Source organism: Trachypithecus francoisi, unplaced genomic scaffold, assembly GCF_009764315.1.
Source record: "Trachypithecus francoisi isolate TF-2019V2 unplaced genomic scaffold, Tfra_2.0 Lachesis_group1, whole genome shotgun sequence".
In the NCBI taxonomy this organism is placed as follows: domain Eukaryota; kingdom Metazoa; phylum Chordata; class Mammalia; order Primates; family Cercopithecidae; genus Trachypithecus; species Trachypithecus francoisi.
Window position 1 is genome coordinate 138,843,830 of NW_022681454.1, and position 16,370 is coordinate 138,860,199.

At 39.9% G+C, this 16,370-nt stretch overlaps 1 protein-coding gene across 6 annotated transcripts in view; it reads right to left on the bottom strand.

The window, feature by feature from the left end:
- Positions 1–455: 455 nt before the first annotated feature.
- Positions 456–16,370, bottom strand: part of INPP4B (inositol polyphosphate-4-phosphatase type II B) — an 865,488-nt gene continuing 849,573 nt past the window's right edge. For 2 of the 6 annotated variants that reach the window (XM_033215348.1, XM_033215353.1), the window contains one exon: positions 687–2,042. In XM_033215348.1, the coding sequence (XP_033071239.1) occupies positions 1,868–2,042 (175 nt within the window). In that variant the 3' untranslated portion in view covers positions 687–1,867. Of the gene's footprint in view, positions 646–686; positions 2,043–16,370 lie in introns of those variants that run through there. The other 4 variants (XM_033215349.1, XM_033215350.1, XM_033215351.1 and 1 more) reach the window with 3 other exon arrangements.

Genomic DNA, 16,370 nt, shown 5'->3' on the forward strand with positions numbered 1-16,370 from the left:
CATGAGTTAACTCTACCTAATTGAGTGGCTACACATTTTCTTTTAATCCCTTATGTTGATTCTCAGGTTGACGGTGTTCTCATAGGTTATTAAGTTGTATCACAAAAAAAAACTCTGCTCCTTTTCCTCCTCTCCTCTCTTTATTTGGATGGACAGTAGTGCTCTCTGAATCACCCCTAGTCCTACTGAAATGATCCTTGTTTCCTCAGAAACATTTAAATACTCATGAATGAAATTTACACTTTGTGAACCAATCACAATCAGCTAGGCTCAGCACATAGAAATTTAGAACTAGAAATGACAGTACTGAGTCATGTAAGATTTTTTTAAATGGATTTCTTTCAGAGTAATATGCTGACAATGAATTCAAGTAGTTCCTAGATTTTGGCAAACATCTGTGATCATCTCCCCCACCACAAATTCATGACAATAAAAACAAACAAAAAAGACCAAGGTGAAGATTATCCAACTGAAACGTATTTGTGTTCCTGTTTATTAACATGTTGGTAAACTTAGGTGTCAGCTTTTCCATAAGTCCCCTCTGGAGGTCTGTAGTACTTGGGGAAAGCCATCAGCTGTAGCATGTTGAAAGCATACTTTCTGCATTTGATATTCTTCAGTACATTCTCTATGCGGCATCCTTCTCTGGTGAAAGGGGAAAAAGTACAACTTCATGAAACACAGAATAAATAAATATGCTTTATTTGTTTAATGCAGAGTTGCAGCAACAGTCCAAGTAAAAATAACAAAGATTCAACTCTACATTTTTTTTTCCACAAGTGATGATACATCTTACAAAATTAAATCCTAGGCCAGGCCCAATACCATTATTGCCCTCTGAAAGAGATGACTTAAGTCTCTTTACTCTTAACAGACATTTAAAATTTAATAAACTCTTTAAATATAATGTGCTCCACAATACAGCTCCACTTTAGTTTCATAAATATATCTGCCATTTTATAACATTTCCACAAATTAATTTCTCACTCTCTTTAAAACACATTAAAATCTATATGTAGCCCTAAGGATGCAGGTTCTAGAAATAAGGCATTTAATTTATTAAGTCTGGCCCTATAGATTTTTAAAGAAAAATTTCATCTCTATTTTAATTTTATTATTTTAGCTGTGCAAGGAAGAGAGAAAATGGCTTTCTGAACAGCCTGGGCCAAGTCTCAGCTTTATAAAGGAAGAGTGCTTGTCCACGGACAGTACAAAAGTCACAAGTGCTGGGAATGGTACATCAAGACACAAACAAGACCTTGTTAAAAAGAATAGAAAAGTCCTCTGAAAGCCAAATCAACCCAAACAAGAGATACAAACAGGTAATTTAATTACAAAACATAAATAGCCATTCTCTCCATAAAGTTACTTGACAGAAAAGAGTTAATTGCAGCGAAGAAGTAAAACAGATTAAAAAAAATTTCTATCAGCAGATGGCATCTATGATATTAGCACAGTGGAAATAAAGTCTGCAACCTCCCACATCTCTAGAACTTGTCTCAGAGTTTCAGTGTTTGTGCAAATTCAGTCTTAATTTCTTTAATAAATTCAATGGGATGAGGACAGGAGGTTCAGAACTTCAAGCTTTCAGGATTCTGTTCTTTGTCTTATTCCAAAGACAGTAATTTAAAAATTCTTCTTGAGCTAGTTAACAGTGGGAAACACTTTTCCATGAACAAAAGAGCAAAATAATCCACTTAATGCATAGCACTTTCTGTTTTTTAGATTTTAGGAAAAACAAACAAAAACACAAACATTTTTTTTTTTAATTCTGTGAATTTGAAAATGTAAAAATATTACAGCATTGTCCCCATGATTTAAACTTCTTTGTCATTTGTAGAAAAGAAAAAGGAATACAACATAAAACTTATTGGTATTTGGCTAAGAGCAATGCCAGACTTAAAATAAGCCACACAACTAGCAGGTGTGAGCTGACAAGCAGCAAGGCGACAGGATAGAAGTGTCGAGAAGTTGGCTTGTTATCAGTTAGACAGCCTGTTTCAGGATCATCGGATTCATTCAGTGCTCCCTGGGTTTGTCTGCTGTTAAATGAGGGGAAGTTAGGGGAGAAAAGAAAATAGTATAGAGTTCACACAGTAAAAGAATTTCAATCTTAAGTATTCTGAAATACAATGCACTATCTTATATAACACAACTGTTTCAGATGAAATCTTATGGTAAATTTCCCCAAATGCATCTTGTGTATTGTTTTCTCATTGTACTACATGGGCGAAGGAATTAAAACAGGAGATTCCTTTAGCTCTCTGTGCAAGAAGGAAGGGAGAAACACTGTAATGATGTTCACATGGGTTGACTATGTATGTACAAGGAAGAATCAAATAAGCATAACAGCACCAAATCAAGACTATGAAATAAGTAAACTATGGATTAGCTCATGAAAATAATCTGATAACTACATCTTTAGAAAATGAAATGAGCAACACAGGATGTAGGGAAGCAAACCAATGTGTCTGGCATATTTAAACATACCCTCTACTGGCATTGCACCTATATAATGTATTTAAAATTATAGAAATGATTTATTGAAATGGCACGATCTTTAAAATGAACAGGACATCTGACATGCCATCCTTGCCAGCCATAATATTAGTTTAATAAAATCCAACTCAGCACCCTTCTGTTAGTTCAGCTCATAAATTACATCGCCTCCTGCTCATCTTCCTTAGATAGGGACAAATCTATCTCCTACGAACACTTCATCTGAAAAGAGATCCATATTTACAGGGCTTACCTCAGAAAATAAAAGACTTCGTTTTTAGATTATTTACTTTCTGTGTAAATAAATAAAAGTAGGGGGTTGGTTCGTAAGTCTCCTTAAAAGCAGCTCCAATTATGGCCAGTCTGAAATATACCATATTGATATAAATTGAAAATAAAATAATGTTCTATGCTCTAGTTCATCAGTATTCAGAGTATTAAGAATCTCAGTCACATTCAGTGGTTAAGGGTGGTATATTCTCTATTAGCTCTTCTACGTTTTCAGGCAAAAAAGTGATTGTGGCTCAGCGTTATGAAAAGTGTGGAACTTTTCAAAGGAAACTTCTAATGAAGATCCTTAGTTATGGCCAATTTCTAGCCCTTTGCAATCCCCAAACAACAGAAAATTTTGACCCGGCATTGACCATGCCAGTGTCAGCATTTACACAAATATCAGTCATAATTATTTCAAACAACATGAATTAGTTTTAAACACCAAATCAACAAATCAACCATGTTGTGCTGTGCTCTGTTATATCCTCATGGTTTGGTAGGACCTAAGAACTATGTAATCAGTGACAAAGTAAAAGATTGTTTGGAAAACAAATGGTTTATTGAGCAAAAGGGGGTTTATTTTGGATTTACATTTATTCCTATTGTCAGTTGTATGAGTAACTTGGTTACTATTCAACTTTTTCCAGCACTCCAGGTAGAAAATGTACAGTATTTTAGGCATTGATATTTTTGAGTGTGATTAAGGGAAGCTCCCCTGTTTTATATTATTTCTCTTATTGGCTTCAAATCCCTAATCGTTAATCCCAGAGAAACAGTTTATTCATTTGTTCAACCCAAAGCTTTTAGTGTCTACTATGAACTAATTGTGCTATGTAGGCAATGGGCATACAAGGTTGGATACATCAGATAGATATTTTTACATTCATAATGTTTATTTTTGAGTTGGAGGAGGGGGAATAGAAGAATAAGAAAAACATCTGATAAAAGCACCGTGAAGAAAAGTAATGCAGAAGGGAGTTTCGTGAGTGTGTGTGAGAGAGAGACAGAGGGAGAATTTTAAATAGGAAAGTTAGAGAAGTTCTCACAAGAAGGTAACATGTGATCACTGACTGAAGATAGAAAGGGAAAGAGTAATGTGGATGTTCAAATTAATTTTTCCATTGAGCAAGTAGTGCATTACCTAGTAACTTCCTGATATAATGGGACTGGAAAGTTTAGGCTGGAGGACAAAGGGGCATGAAGGAATACGGGGAAGGTGTTTTCTGCCTGGCTGGGTCAGTGGGAAAGCCCAGGCTCCCAGTGGCAGCAGAGAGGTGGGGGAGGGAAGTGACCTGAACTGGTGGATGGCAGACCAAACTGGAGGACAGAGTCTACAGTTATAGACCCCACTTCCATTATAGAATCCAAATAGAGACAAGGACACTAAGACCCCTGAGGCTAGCAGTTTAATTTCCCCTATAAGAATCCCCCAAGATGATCTTGGAAGGAGGGCACACAGATCTCAGAGATGGTTCTAGATGGCTCACTGGAGCAGAGGACAAAAGTATGAGAACTTCAATATTGCCAATAGGTCTCTCATTCTATTAAAATTAATCTTTTTCATGTATTTCAAACAGTATATATTAGGAGAATAGCACATATAGAAACTGCTGTGATATAGTAGATCAGAGCACAGACTCTGGAGTCAGATCAGCTGTTTCAAGCTTGGTTCTGTCACTTGCTAGTTGAGTGGCACTGAGCATGTCATTCAGTATGTCATGTCTCTATTTCCTTATCTGTAAAGTGGTGATAATAACAATACTACATCATAGAACTGCTATGAAGTAACTTACATAAGTCGATTCTTACAAAGTTCTTAGAACAGAGAATGCCTACAGCAAGCATTCAATAACTTATGTCATTTGTATATCAATAAATAGGTACATCTTGGTAGTGTACCTAGAAACGTTTTAACTAGTATGTTCCCTCCTGCCTTTTTTTCTCCACAAAGACTCCAGATTCTATTAAATGCATGGTAAAGAAAAATATCACCAGGCCCTTGGGAGTAGCAAGAAAATAAAAAAACCCTAAAACATGTGCTTTGCAGAGAGGAACCCTTATTCCCATGGAAAAGAAAAAGAAAAGAAATCTGAACAATTGCTCATCTGAGGGCCATGTGGGTCTCCAAGGAGGCTTTGTAGCACACATGCTTCCTGTAATTGAGGGGTAACCATTGCTAACCTGGCCAATTCAGCAAAGAGGGAAAAATCAAAGTTCACATGGAAGGCTGGTCCATAAACTCGGTTCTGCGCACGTTGTGTGTCTTACCCTGTCATTACCTTCACATACAAGTCAGACACATTCCTCCTCCACTGTGCCAACCATACCCTCTGGACCATGGGCCAGTGGTCATTTCCAGCAGCAGAGAGGCTTGAGGGCCAGGCAGGGTTGGAAGAAATTGCTGTAGTGAGTGTTGTGACAGCACTGGCCAACGTGGGGGGAAAAAGCAGCAAGCCAATGCCTGGTTGGGGTCAGTTCCTGAGGGTCTGTAAGTCTCCTTCAGGGATCATTAGTGCTAAAAGGAACTTCTAGAGGTCATTCTGTACATTCCTCAACTTCCTTTGGGTCACTTTCATACATGGTTTTCCTTGCAGGTCTGATAGATTTTCAAGAAAGCGCATGCCTTCAGCTTCTTTTTATCTCTCTCTTTTTTTTGACAGGTTCTCTGTCATCCAGGTTGGAGTGCAGTGGTGTGATAATGGCCTGCTGCAGCCTCTATCTCTTGAGCTCAAGTGATCCTCCCACCTCAGCCTCCCGAGTAGCTGGGACTGTAAGTGTGCACCACCATGCCTAGTTAGTAGTTAATTTTTGTATTTTTTTTAATAGAGGTGAGGTTTCACCATGTTGCCCAGGCTTGTCTCAAACTCCTAGGCTCAAGCAATCCTCCTGCCTCAGCCTCCAAAAATACTGGGATTACAGGCATGAGCCACTGTGCCTGGCCTCTACTTCATTCTTATTGAGTACTGATACTCTACTAATCAGGCCAATCAGCTAACATTTCAGGGAATAAAGTCAATAGTTTGGTTACTGTACAGTCCTTGGTAAACATTCAGCCCCGATTATTGACAGTGCTGAGGCTGAGAGACCCTGCTTTAGCATGAGACTCTCTCTATATACATATAAATACATCAACTATAATCTACACATATAAATATATCAACCACAACCTATCTAACCTTTTTATAATTTAAGAAAGTAGTTTACAACCAACTGATGTTACCCAGGGACATTGGGCAATATCTGGAAAGATTGTTGGTTGTCATAACTATAGGAGTGGGGGTACTGCTACTGGCATCTTAGTAGGTGGGGCCCAGGGATGCTGCTCAACATCCTTCAATGCATAGGACAGTCCCTGCCACAGTCATCCAGCCTGAATGTCACTGCTGGCATAGCAGAGAGGCTGGGCCCCGGCTCTTTGTATTTCATACTTGGTTCTGTCCCAATGATCCTCTCTTACCTCTCTCTCTCCATATCTCCTGTCTCCATCAGGAATTCTTTTACTCATGCAACCCCCATAAACAATGCCCAACTCCCTTCCAGCCCTCAGTTCCCCAGAGCCTGACTCATCGCAGCCTGCACAGCCAGGCTCACCACTGCCACCCTTCCTCTATCCCTGCTAGTCTACCTTCACAGACAGGAAGCATCACATGGGACCCTTCCCTCGTATCCAGACCACTTCGGTCAGGAAACCATATATTTGTTTTATGATGTCCTCTGCTCAGAGCACCAGGCACCTCCTCCTAGCCACTCCAGTCACGTTCATTCTCACCCTTGTTCACTCATAACTAACTTTCCCTGTCCTTTCTAAAGTATGGCTCTAGTAGCATCAGTTTCCTGCTGGAAGCTTCCATGGCTTTTCTAGACCTGCTAATGAAGTTGAACCCTCCTGGCTGGGACACCCTCGTCCCTGTGAGTACCAATTCTGTGACCTGGAAAACACACACACACACACACGCACACACCCCATCTCTGACTAGTTTGCTCTCCTCACTTCTTGCATGGCTTCATCAAGTACCACTGCTTCCAGGAAGCCCTCCAGGCCTGTGTCTGTGTCTCCCTGTCTCGCTCATCTTTCTACCTCTTAGAAGCACTCAGCAGGATTTGTCTAAGGCTCACATCCACAGGAGGAGGCAGGCCAGCAGCCCCACTTGGCTAAACACGAGGGATCTGGAGGCCAAAAGTCTGGCTTCAGATTCTACCTGTCCTCTTAGTTCTGCCTGCTTGAGAGATTTGATTTGTCTCTTCAAAGAGACAAATCAAATCTCTTTCCATTTCCCTTCTTGGAAAGTGAGGTTAGGATGAATGAGATCGTCCCAACGTAGGTGCACAAAAAGTGCTGGCTTGCAAAGTCGCAGAGGTGAGTTGGATGGGACACATGCTGTGAGCCGAGATATTTTGTGCACCTACATTGGCACCTTTTAAAATGTATTTCTCTAGAATCTTTTTAACCAGATAAAGGTACTAGTCACCTAGAACCTTTTTAACTGGTAGAGATGTATAATCAAACAAGGTTGCAAGCCACTGACCTAGCCCACTGGTGTTCAAAAGTGGATGTACCAGGGTGTGGGTGGAGGAGCAGAGGGCCAGGACTTGCAGCTTGATCTTACCAGCAGCAATTGTTTATGTACTACTCCAAGCCATATTTGGGTAAACAATAGTCATAATTATTTTAAGCAGATGACACAGCAATTTGAATTATACCAAATAAATCATGCTGTGGTCTGGTTGCAAAGAATAGTTGAAAATAACTGGTCTACCTCATGCTTGAACAATTCTGGCAATGAGGAGAAAACGCTTTTCAAATAAGTTCATTCCACCCACAGTCAGCTGTGGAGGGGTTCAGTCACAGAACACACATGCAGGCATGTGTTGGGGAGCTAGGGAGAGGGGCAGGAGGAGGCAAGGTATAGTTCTTTTTTACAAATCTTTCAACTTTCAATTTAGATATGGGGGGTACATGAATAGGTTTACTATTTGGGTATATTGCCACTGGACAGTGAGCTTAGTACCCAATAGGTAGATTTTCAACCACTCTCCCCTCCTTCCTTCTCCCCTCTAATAAGTGTGCAGTGTCTACTGTTCCCATGTTTATGTCCGTGGGTGCTAAATGTTGAACTCCCACTTATAAGTGAAAACGTAGTGTATTTGGTTTTCTTTTCCTATGTATTGTGGTTGCTATTATCATTAATATTATCCTAGCACTACCTCCTAATCTGTCTAGTTTTAAGGTGAAGGTTATCTGTAGCACATCTTAATAACTTTATTGAAATCTTGATTCCTTTTCAATGTCTCCTATTAGGAGAGAAGGACAGAATCATCTATCAACCAATCAATCAATAATCATAGTATAAATATCACATGCTGATTATAAATTTAGCTTAACATATTAGCCACACTTTATCAATATAATAGTAGAGAAATATTCTTTCTCAGTAGAGCCACCCTACAGATGTTCCTCCTGGCTGAGGAGTAGAGCATTCAAAAGTCTGAAAAGTAATTTGAAAGTGTCTTAAAATGGTCCTTACTCCAAATACAGGGGACTAATTTATGACAGACGGCTTTATGTTCTACAGCTGCCAAATCTGCATTTTGTATTGTCTTCCAAGTGAAAATCACGAAATTAAAAAGCTTTTGTTTTTGTCATGGAGGGGCAGTTTTACATTGGAATTAATTTGTTGTTTATTAACTTCCATCTCTGGAAATTAGAATAACACATTAAAGATGTCTCACATGTAATCATCCTATATTCAGCTGGAATTTAAAGCAACACGGCCTAGGACACTGCTTCAGAACCTAAAGCTTGAGTCCCATGATTGTATCAGAGTAGACACAGGGTGACTTTGGGACTGCTTCCTTGCTTCCTACTAAGAATAGGACAAACTGTCATTTCTTCATGGCCACCAATGAATCTGTAAGTGCCCTGCAAGTTCAAAATGCAAGGGATGTTTTAAGTAATAACATTAGTAACTTCTTCACTAGGAGATTATGACAAATAATTAGTAGCTTGCAAAGTACTCTGTCATTCCAATGTCATTAGTTTTGGCCATCACTGACCGGTAGATCACCGTGGAAGCAAATCACAATGTTGTTTCCACTGAGAACGTGACAAGATCAGACACTTAAGGGCAGTTGCTAAATCTGCAGGATAGAAAATGATCTTTTTATTTATTTTTTTAAGACCTGTCAAAGCAGTCACTTAAAATAGAAACAAGTAAAAAGACATGTCTCACTTTTAAACACATCACTGCCTACAGGAGGAGATATATCCGTAAATATAATCCAGTGTGCATGACTTGATGACATTTGCTTATTTCACTTTCTTTTCTGCAAGTAACTATGCTGTATCCTAGATCACAAGTCACCCATCACAGATACTCTCTCAAATCATTCCGACTTCTAAATATAAAAGTCAGTCTTCCTATCTTCTCCTGCTGGGTAGTTATTCATTAATAGGTTTGCTATTTGATATCTTATTCCTTTAACTATAGCTATTCAAGCTTCCCAAAGGAAAATTACCAATTAAAACTGAATTGAAAAATCTTTCCTTCTGACCACCAACCTGATTTCCTCCCATGATAAAATGAGACCATTTCACATTTAATTATATGCTTCAAGTTTGAAGCTATGGGTATACCATCCTGAAATTACGAGCCAGGATTTTAGAACCAATATCTTGCAGAGCTTTATTTGACTCAACATTCATCTGATGGATCAATATTAATAAAGTACCATGTTTCAGGCCCTGGACTGCTGAAATGTATCAGATTTAAACCCTGCAGATCTGTGTAAAAATGGATATAATGAATCTGGTATCAATAAGAGCTGTGAGTATGGCACAAGAAATCACAGGATCATAGAATCTCAGATGTAAAAATGGCTTTTAAAAGTCTTTGAGTTGAATGTGCACATTTTCTAGATGAGGAAATAAATTTAAAAATCTTTCTTATGGTTCCACAGTAACAAAAAGTAAGTAAAGAATCTTGAGAATGTAGTTTCCCTAATTTACAGTTTGCTTATATCAGTCTGACAGGAAATGGAGAAGGATTTTCATTTTCAGTTTAGATCAATGTCCATGAAGTTAAATAACTCGAAATACTCTAAGATAACAAATCATCTAAACTTTTAAAAGATTATAATTAAAATATTAAAAGTAGAGTTTCATGACTTTTCAAAAACTGCAACTATTTAAATGTTGTGAAAATGTTTATAAAAGAATATCACGAGTCAGATAATTCCCACTGGCCTGGATGTAAGCATAGCCTATATGGCCACAGGATCCCCAGCCCTGTTTAAACTGTCTTCTCGTCTAACTGGATTTCAGAATATAATTTAGAATATATTAAGTTAATCACAGGAAAAGCCCCTAAATGAGGAAATTACTCAAAAGACATAAGCCAATGTCACTGCTTTGAACATCATAGACTGTTTCTAATGATTATGGATAAGTTTGCTATAAAAGAAAGAGCAATCTTGGGCAGCATTAAGCAAAATGCCCACTCATGGGAGGTGTGAGTTCTACCCACATGTGTGCTTTTCTTTTTTTTTTTATTTTATTTATTTTTATTAGACTTCAAGTCCTAGGGTACATGTGCATAACGTGCAGGTTTGTTACATATGTATACTTGTGCCATGTTGGTGTGCTGCACTCATCAACTCGTCAGCACCCATCAATTCATCATTTATATCATGTATAATTCCCCAATGCAATCCCTCCCCCCTCCCCCCAGGATGCAGCTGGAAACCATCATTCTTAGCAAACTATCACAAGAAGAGAAAACCAAACACCGCATGTTCTCACTCATAGGTGGGAACTGAACAATGAGATCTCTTGGACTTGAGAAGGGGAACATCACACATGTGTGCTTTTCTTAACATGGTATTCTAAGGGAAGGGTTTCTGTAAACTAGAGGATATCACAGCATGGTAGCAAAGGTAATGATAGTGGGGTTTGGGAAACCTGGCATATCAGGTTTTCAAAGACTGAAGACATTGAAAATGAGAAAAATCCATTGCGTTGGAGAAGAGGAAAATTTATGATTCAGTGGTTGTTGATTTCAAATAATCGAATGCTATGTAGTGTAAGGCGTAGGCTGCCTTGGAAAGGAGCGGAAGTGTGTGAAGTAGGGAGAGATCGCCTATATACTGTCCTGTCATGCAATACGACATCTTTTTAGATATTTTTTTCATTTACTGCAAGCAGTCACATTAGTTGGTATTATTTTTTGTATAAGCTCAAAATGGTTTCAAAATTTGATCGAGTAGCAGATCAGGGCTTTTATCCCTGTCTGTCTAATAAAAAAGCCATATTCCTTTCACTTCATGATTGAGCTCCCTTAAGCAAAGGTTTTCTGCTACCTCTCAGAAGCAGGGAGATATGGTTTCCTGCCAGTTGTAAGATTAGATTCAGTGACCTCTAAAATTACTTTCATCTTGACTTTCTTGTGATTCTTTGATCCTATGAAAACATAACTGCAGTACTCCAGAGATGCATATTTTTTCTAATAGAATACTTGACTATTCAATAAGAAATCGTGGAGCTGGGGGCAAATCCGAAGCATCCAAAGCATGCTGAAATTGTATTTGGTTTCTAAAATTGTTCATGCACCATCTTATCTATTTTCAATTTCAATATTGAAAATGAAAACATGACAACATGAATATATTTAAAACATGACAACATGAATATATTTAAATGTATTTTTCCACTATCACTTTTTACACCCTTTGTTCCAGTTCAATGTTTTTGTTTTATAAAATTCCTAGAAAATAGGAATATCCTCTCATCAGAAGAAGCCAGGTACTAAGTAATAATATTTTCAGAGGATGTCTAAACATTGCTTTGAAGAGAAAGGAAGTACCTATGGCCAGAATTATAACTCAAGAACAGTTAGGAAAGTGGCCTGGTATGAAATTTTCAAAAGTGCTTTATTAAAAAAAAAAAAAAAGGAAAAATGAGAGACATTATGAGTTGAGAGTATAATTGCTTCCATTAAATCATTTCAAAGAACTGATTCTAGTTTTGATCTTTGAATTTTAGAAAGGAAAATATTTGGATCAAGTCTACAGGGAAATATCACAAAAGATTAAAGGACCAAGAAAAAAAACCTTGTGAAGAAGTGTTTAAGGTTAGCTTTGTTTGCATGAAAGAATGCTAATATGTGATATGATCACTGTATTTAAATATATGTAAGATGTAAAATTTTTGATATATCAATTTTTATTTTGATCTTTCTTTTTTCTTACCTTTTTAGGCTATTGTTTAAAACGTGTGCCCAAGGGAATTTTAGCAGTACTGGAAGCAATAGCTGCCTGAACTAAATACATTTATCCTTTATTCATGACAGAAAATTTGAAGTTTCCGTTGGGAGGGTAATACAGAATAAAAGGATCTTTTAGGGTAGAGAGAGAAAGAGAAACAGAAAAGAAAAAGAAGGGAAAAGTGGGGGAAGAAGAGGAGGGAGGAAGGAGAGGAACAGACAAACACAAATCCAGCAGTGACAGGAGAGAAGACAAGGGGCAGAGTTTGTCCAGGAGGGTGAAGCCTTGTTCACTATTCAGTTGCCTGGTGAGGGAGCCCAATAGCAGAGGACGCTGCAGGATGCATGACTGACCCTTGGTCATTAGTCAGCTTCTCCAAAGATTCCCCTGTGTTGAGTTAGGCTTGGATGCAATGAAATGAAAAGGCATGATGGTACCATGATATATAGGAAATAGGCACATCAGTGGCTAATAATGACTGAAACAGAAAAGTCTGAAAGCTCAGCACAAAGGAAGACTTGTGGCTGGAGGAGAGCATAAAATAATAGAGACTGACTTTCCACCCCCTTGGCTAGATAGGAGCTGAAATATGCAATGAAGCTTGTTGAAAGAAAATTTTTAAAAGAAATGAAACAGGCCGGGCGCGGTGGCTCACGCCTGTAATCCCAGCACTTTGGGAGGCCGAGGTGGGCGGATCACAAGGTCAGGAGATCGAGACCATGGTGAAACCCCGTCTCTACTAAAAATACAAAAAACCAGCCGGGCGAGGTGGCGGGCGCCTGTAGTCCCAGCTACTCGGGAGGCTGAGGCAGGAGAATGACGTGAACCCGGGAGGCGGAGCTTGCAGTGAGCCTAGATGGCGCCACTGCACTCCAGCCTGGGCGACAGAGCAAGACTCCCTCTCAAAAAAAAAAAGAAATGAAACAAAACAAAAATACATATCTGACATACCTTAGTTAGTAGACAGATAAATAGAGGAGTTCTACAAAGAAATAGGTATACAGATATAGATCTATAACTCATTTTCTGGTTCCAGTACCATGTAATTATGCTTTACTCTGTACAGAATCTCCAACAAGATGACTTAGTCTTGCTTGAAAATAACAGAGAAGAAAGGAGACTAGTGTCTTAAACATTCTGTAGGTGTGTTTGTTGCTAAGGTACTTTAAAATATGAACAATCATGTTTCACTGTTCTGGTTTGTCATTCTCCTGGAGTTTGGGATAACTTTAATTCCCAGTTAAGAGGACACTAACATGCAAAATTACTGTCTAAGCCTTCTGATTCTATTCTTGATAAGCACTAGTCAGAGAATAGGAGGTAAATTCATCACGACACCTGGCTGAGAAGGCAGTCTGACTTCAGGGCTGCTCTTAGCTCCCAAATAAAAATAAAAGCCGACATATACCTTAGATAATAGCCTACATTCTGAAAGTAACCTGGGAAATTTAGCAGAACTCAATAACAAAAACAATTAGGATATAAGTAACATAAAAAAAAAAAATAGCTCAACTCCCTATTATCTAACTCCATTAATTCTGAAGTTCTTCCCCTTAAAATGAGAATGTTAACATCTATCCCATAGGATTATTGTTGGAATTATGTAAAGGTACTCAGAACATGCTCAATAGTAAAGATAAATAAATAAAAATTTAATATCCCTTTTGCCAGGTACAGTGGCTTATGCCTGTAATCCCAGCACTTTGGGAGGCTGAGGTGGGCAGATCACCTGAGGTCAGGAGTTTGAGACCAGCCTGACCAAACTGGTGAAACCCCACCTCTACTGAAAATACAAAAATTAGCCGGGCTTGGTGGTGGGCACCTGTAATCACAGCTACTCAGGAGGTTGAGGCAAGAGAATCACTTGGAAGGGGGCGGAGCAAGATGGCCGAATAGGAACAGCTCCAGTCTCCAACTCCCAGCGCCAGCGACACAGAAGACCGGTGATTTCTGCATTTTCAACTGAGGTACTGGGGTCATCTCTCTAGGGAGTGCCGGACAATCGGTGCGGATCAGCTGCTGCAGCCTGACCAGCGAGAGCTGAAGCAGGGCGAGGCATCGCCTCACCTGGAAGCGCAAGGGGGAAGGAAATCCCTTTTCCTAGCCAGGGGAACTGAGACACACAACACCTGGAAAATCGGGTAACTCCCACCCCAATACTGCGCTTTAAGGAAACAGGCACACCAGGAGAATATATCCCACACCTGGCCGGGAGGGTCCCACGCCCACGGAGCCTCCCTCACTGCTAACACAGCCGTCTGCAGCGATCTATCCGCAAGGCAGCAGCGAGGCTGGGGGAGGGGCGCCCGCCATTGCTGAGGCTTAAGTAGGTAAACAAAGCCGCTGGGAAGCTCGAACTGGGTGGAGCTCACAGCAGCTCAAGGAAGCCTGCCTGTCTCTGTAGACTCTACCGCTGCGGACAGCGCACAGCTGCAGTCCATTAGGGGAAAGAGCGGGGCCGCTGCAGACCCGAACGACTCTGTCTGACAGCTTTGGGGAGAGCCGTGGATCTCCTAACGCGGAGGTTGAGATCTGAGAACGGACAGACTGCCTGCTCAGGTGGGTCCCTGACCCCTGAGTAGCCTAGCTGGGAGACATCCCCCACTAGGGGCAGTCTGATACCCCACACCTCACAGGGTGGCGTCACCCCTGAGAGGAAACTTCCAAAGAAAGAATCAGACAGGTACACTCGCTGTTCAGCAATATTCTATCTTCGGCAACCTCTGCTGCTGATACCCAGGCAAACAGGGTCTGGAGTGGACCTCAAGCAATCTCCAACAGACCAACAGACAGTCCTTCTGACTGTCAGACGGAAAACTATCAAACAGGAAGGACACCTATACCAAAACCCCATCAGTACGTCACCATCATCAAAGTCCAGAGACAGATAAAACCACAAAGATGGGGAAGAAGCAGGGCAGAAAAGCTGGAAATTCAAAAAATAAGAGCGCATCTCCCCCTGCAAAGGAGCGCAGCCCATCGCCAGCAACGGATCAAAGCTGGTCAGAGAATGACTTTGACGAGATGAGAGAAGAAGGCTTCAGTCCATCAAACCTCTCAGAGCTAAAGGAGGAATTACGTACCCAGCGCAAAGAAACTAAAAATCTTGAAAAAAAAGTGGAAGAATTGACAGACTAATTAATGCAGAGAAGATCATAAACGAAATGACAGAGATGAAAACCATGACACGAGAAATACGTGACAAATGCACAAGCTTCGGTAACCGACTCGATCAACTGGAAGAAAGAGTATCAGCGATTGAGGATCAAATGAATGAAATGAAGCGAGAAGAGAAACCAAAAGAAAAAAGAAGAAAAAGAAATGAACAAAGCCTGCAAGAAGTATGGGATTATGTAAAAAGACCAAATCTACGTCTGATTGGGGTGCCTGAAAGTGAGGGGGAAAATGGAACCAAGTTGGAAAACACTCTTCAGGATATCATCCAGGAGAACTTCCCCAACCTAGTAGGGCAGGCCAACATTCAAATTCAGGAAATACAGAGAACGCCACAAAGATACTCCTCCAGAAGAGCAACTCCAAGACACATAATTGCCAGATTCACCAAAGTTGAAATGAAGGAAAAAATCTTAAGGGCAGCCAGAGAGAAAGGTCGGGTTACCCACAAAGGGAAGCCCATCAGAATAACAGCAGACCTCTCGGCAGAAACTCTACAAGCCAGAAGAGAGTGGGGGCCAATATTCAACGTTCTTAAAGAAAAGAATTTTCAACCGAGAATTTCATATCCAGCCAAACTAAGCTTCATCAGTGAAGGAGAAATAAAATCCTTTACAGATAAGCAAATGCTTAGAGATTTTCTCACCACCAGGCCTGCCTTACAAGAGACCCTGAAGGAAGCCCTAAACATGGAAAGGAACAACCGGTACCAGCCATTGCAAAAACATGCCAAAATGTAAAGACCATCGAGGCTAGGAAGAAACTGCATCAACTAACGAGCAAAATAACCAGTTAATATCATAATGACACGATCAAGTTCACACATAACAATATTAACCTTAAATGTCAATGGACTAAATGCTCCAATTAAAAGACACAGACTGGCAAACTGGATAAAGAGTCAAGACCCATCAGTCTGCTGTATTCAGGAGACCCATCTCACATGCAGAGACATACATAGGCTCAAAATAAAGGGATGGAGGAAGATCTACCAAGCAAATGGAGAACAAAAAAAAGCAGGGGTTGCAATCCTAGTCTCTGATAAAACAGACTTTAAACCATCAAAGATCAAAAGAGACAAAGAAGGCCATTACATAATGGTAAAGGGATCAATTCAACAGGAAGAGCTAACTCTCCTAAATATATATGCACCCAATACAGGAGCA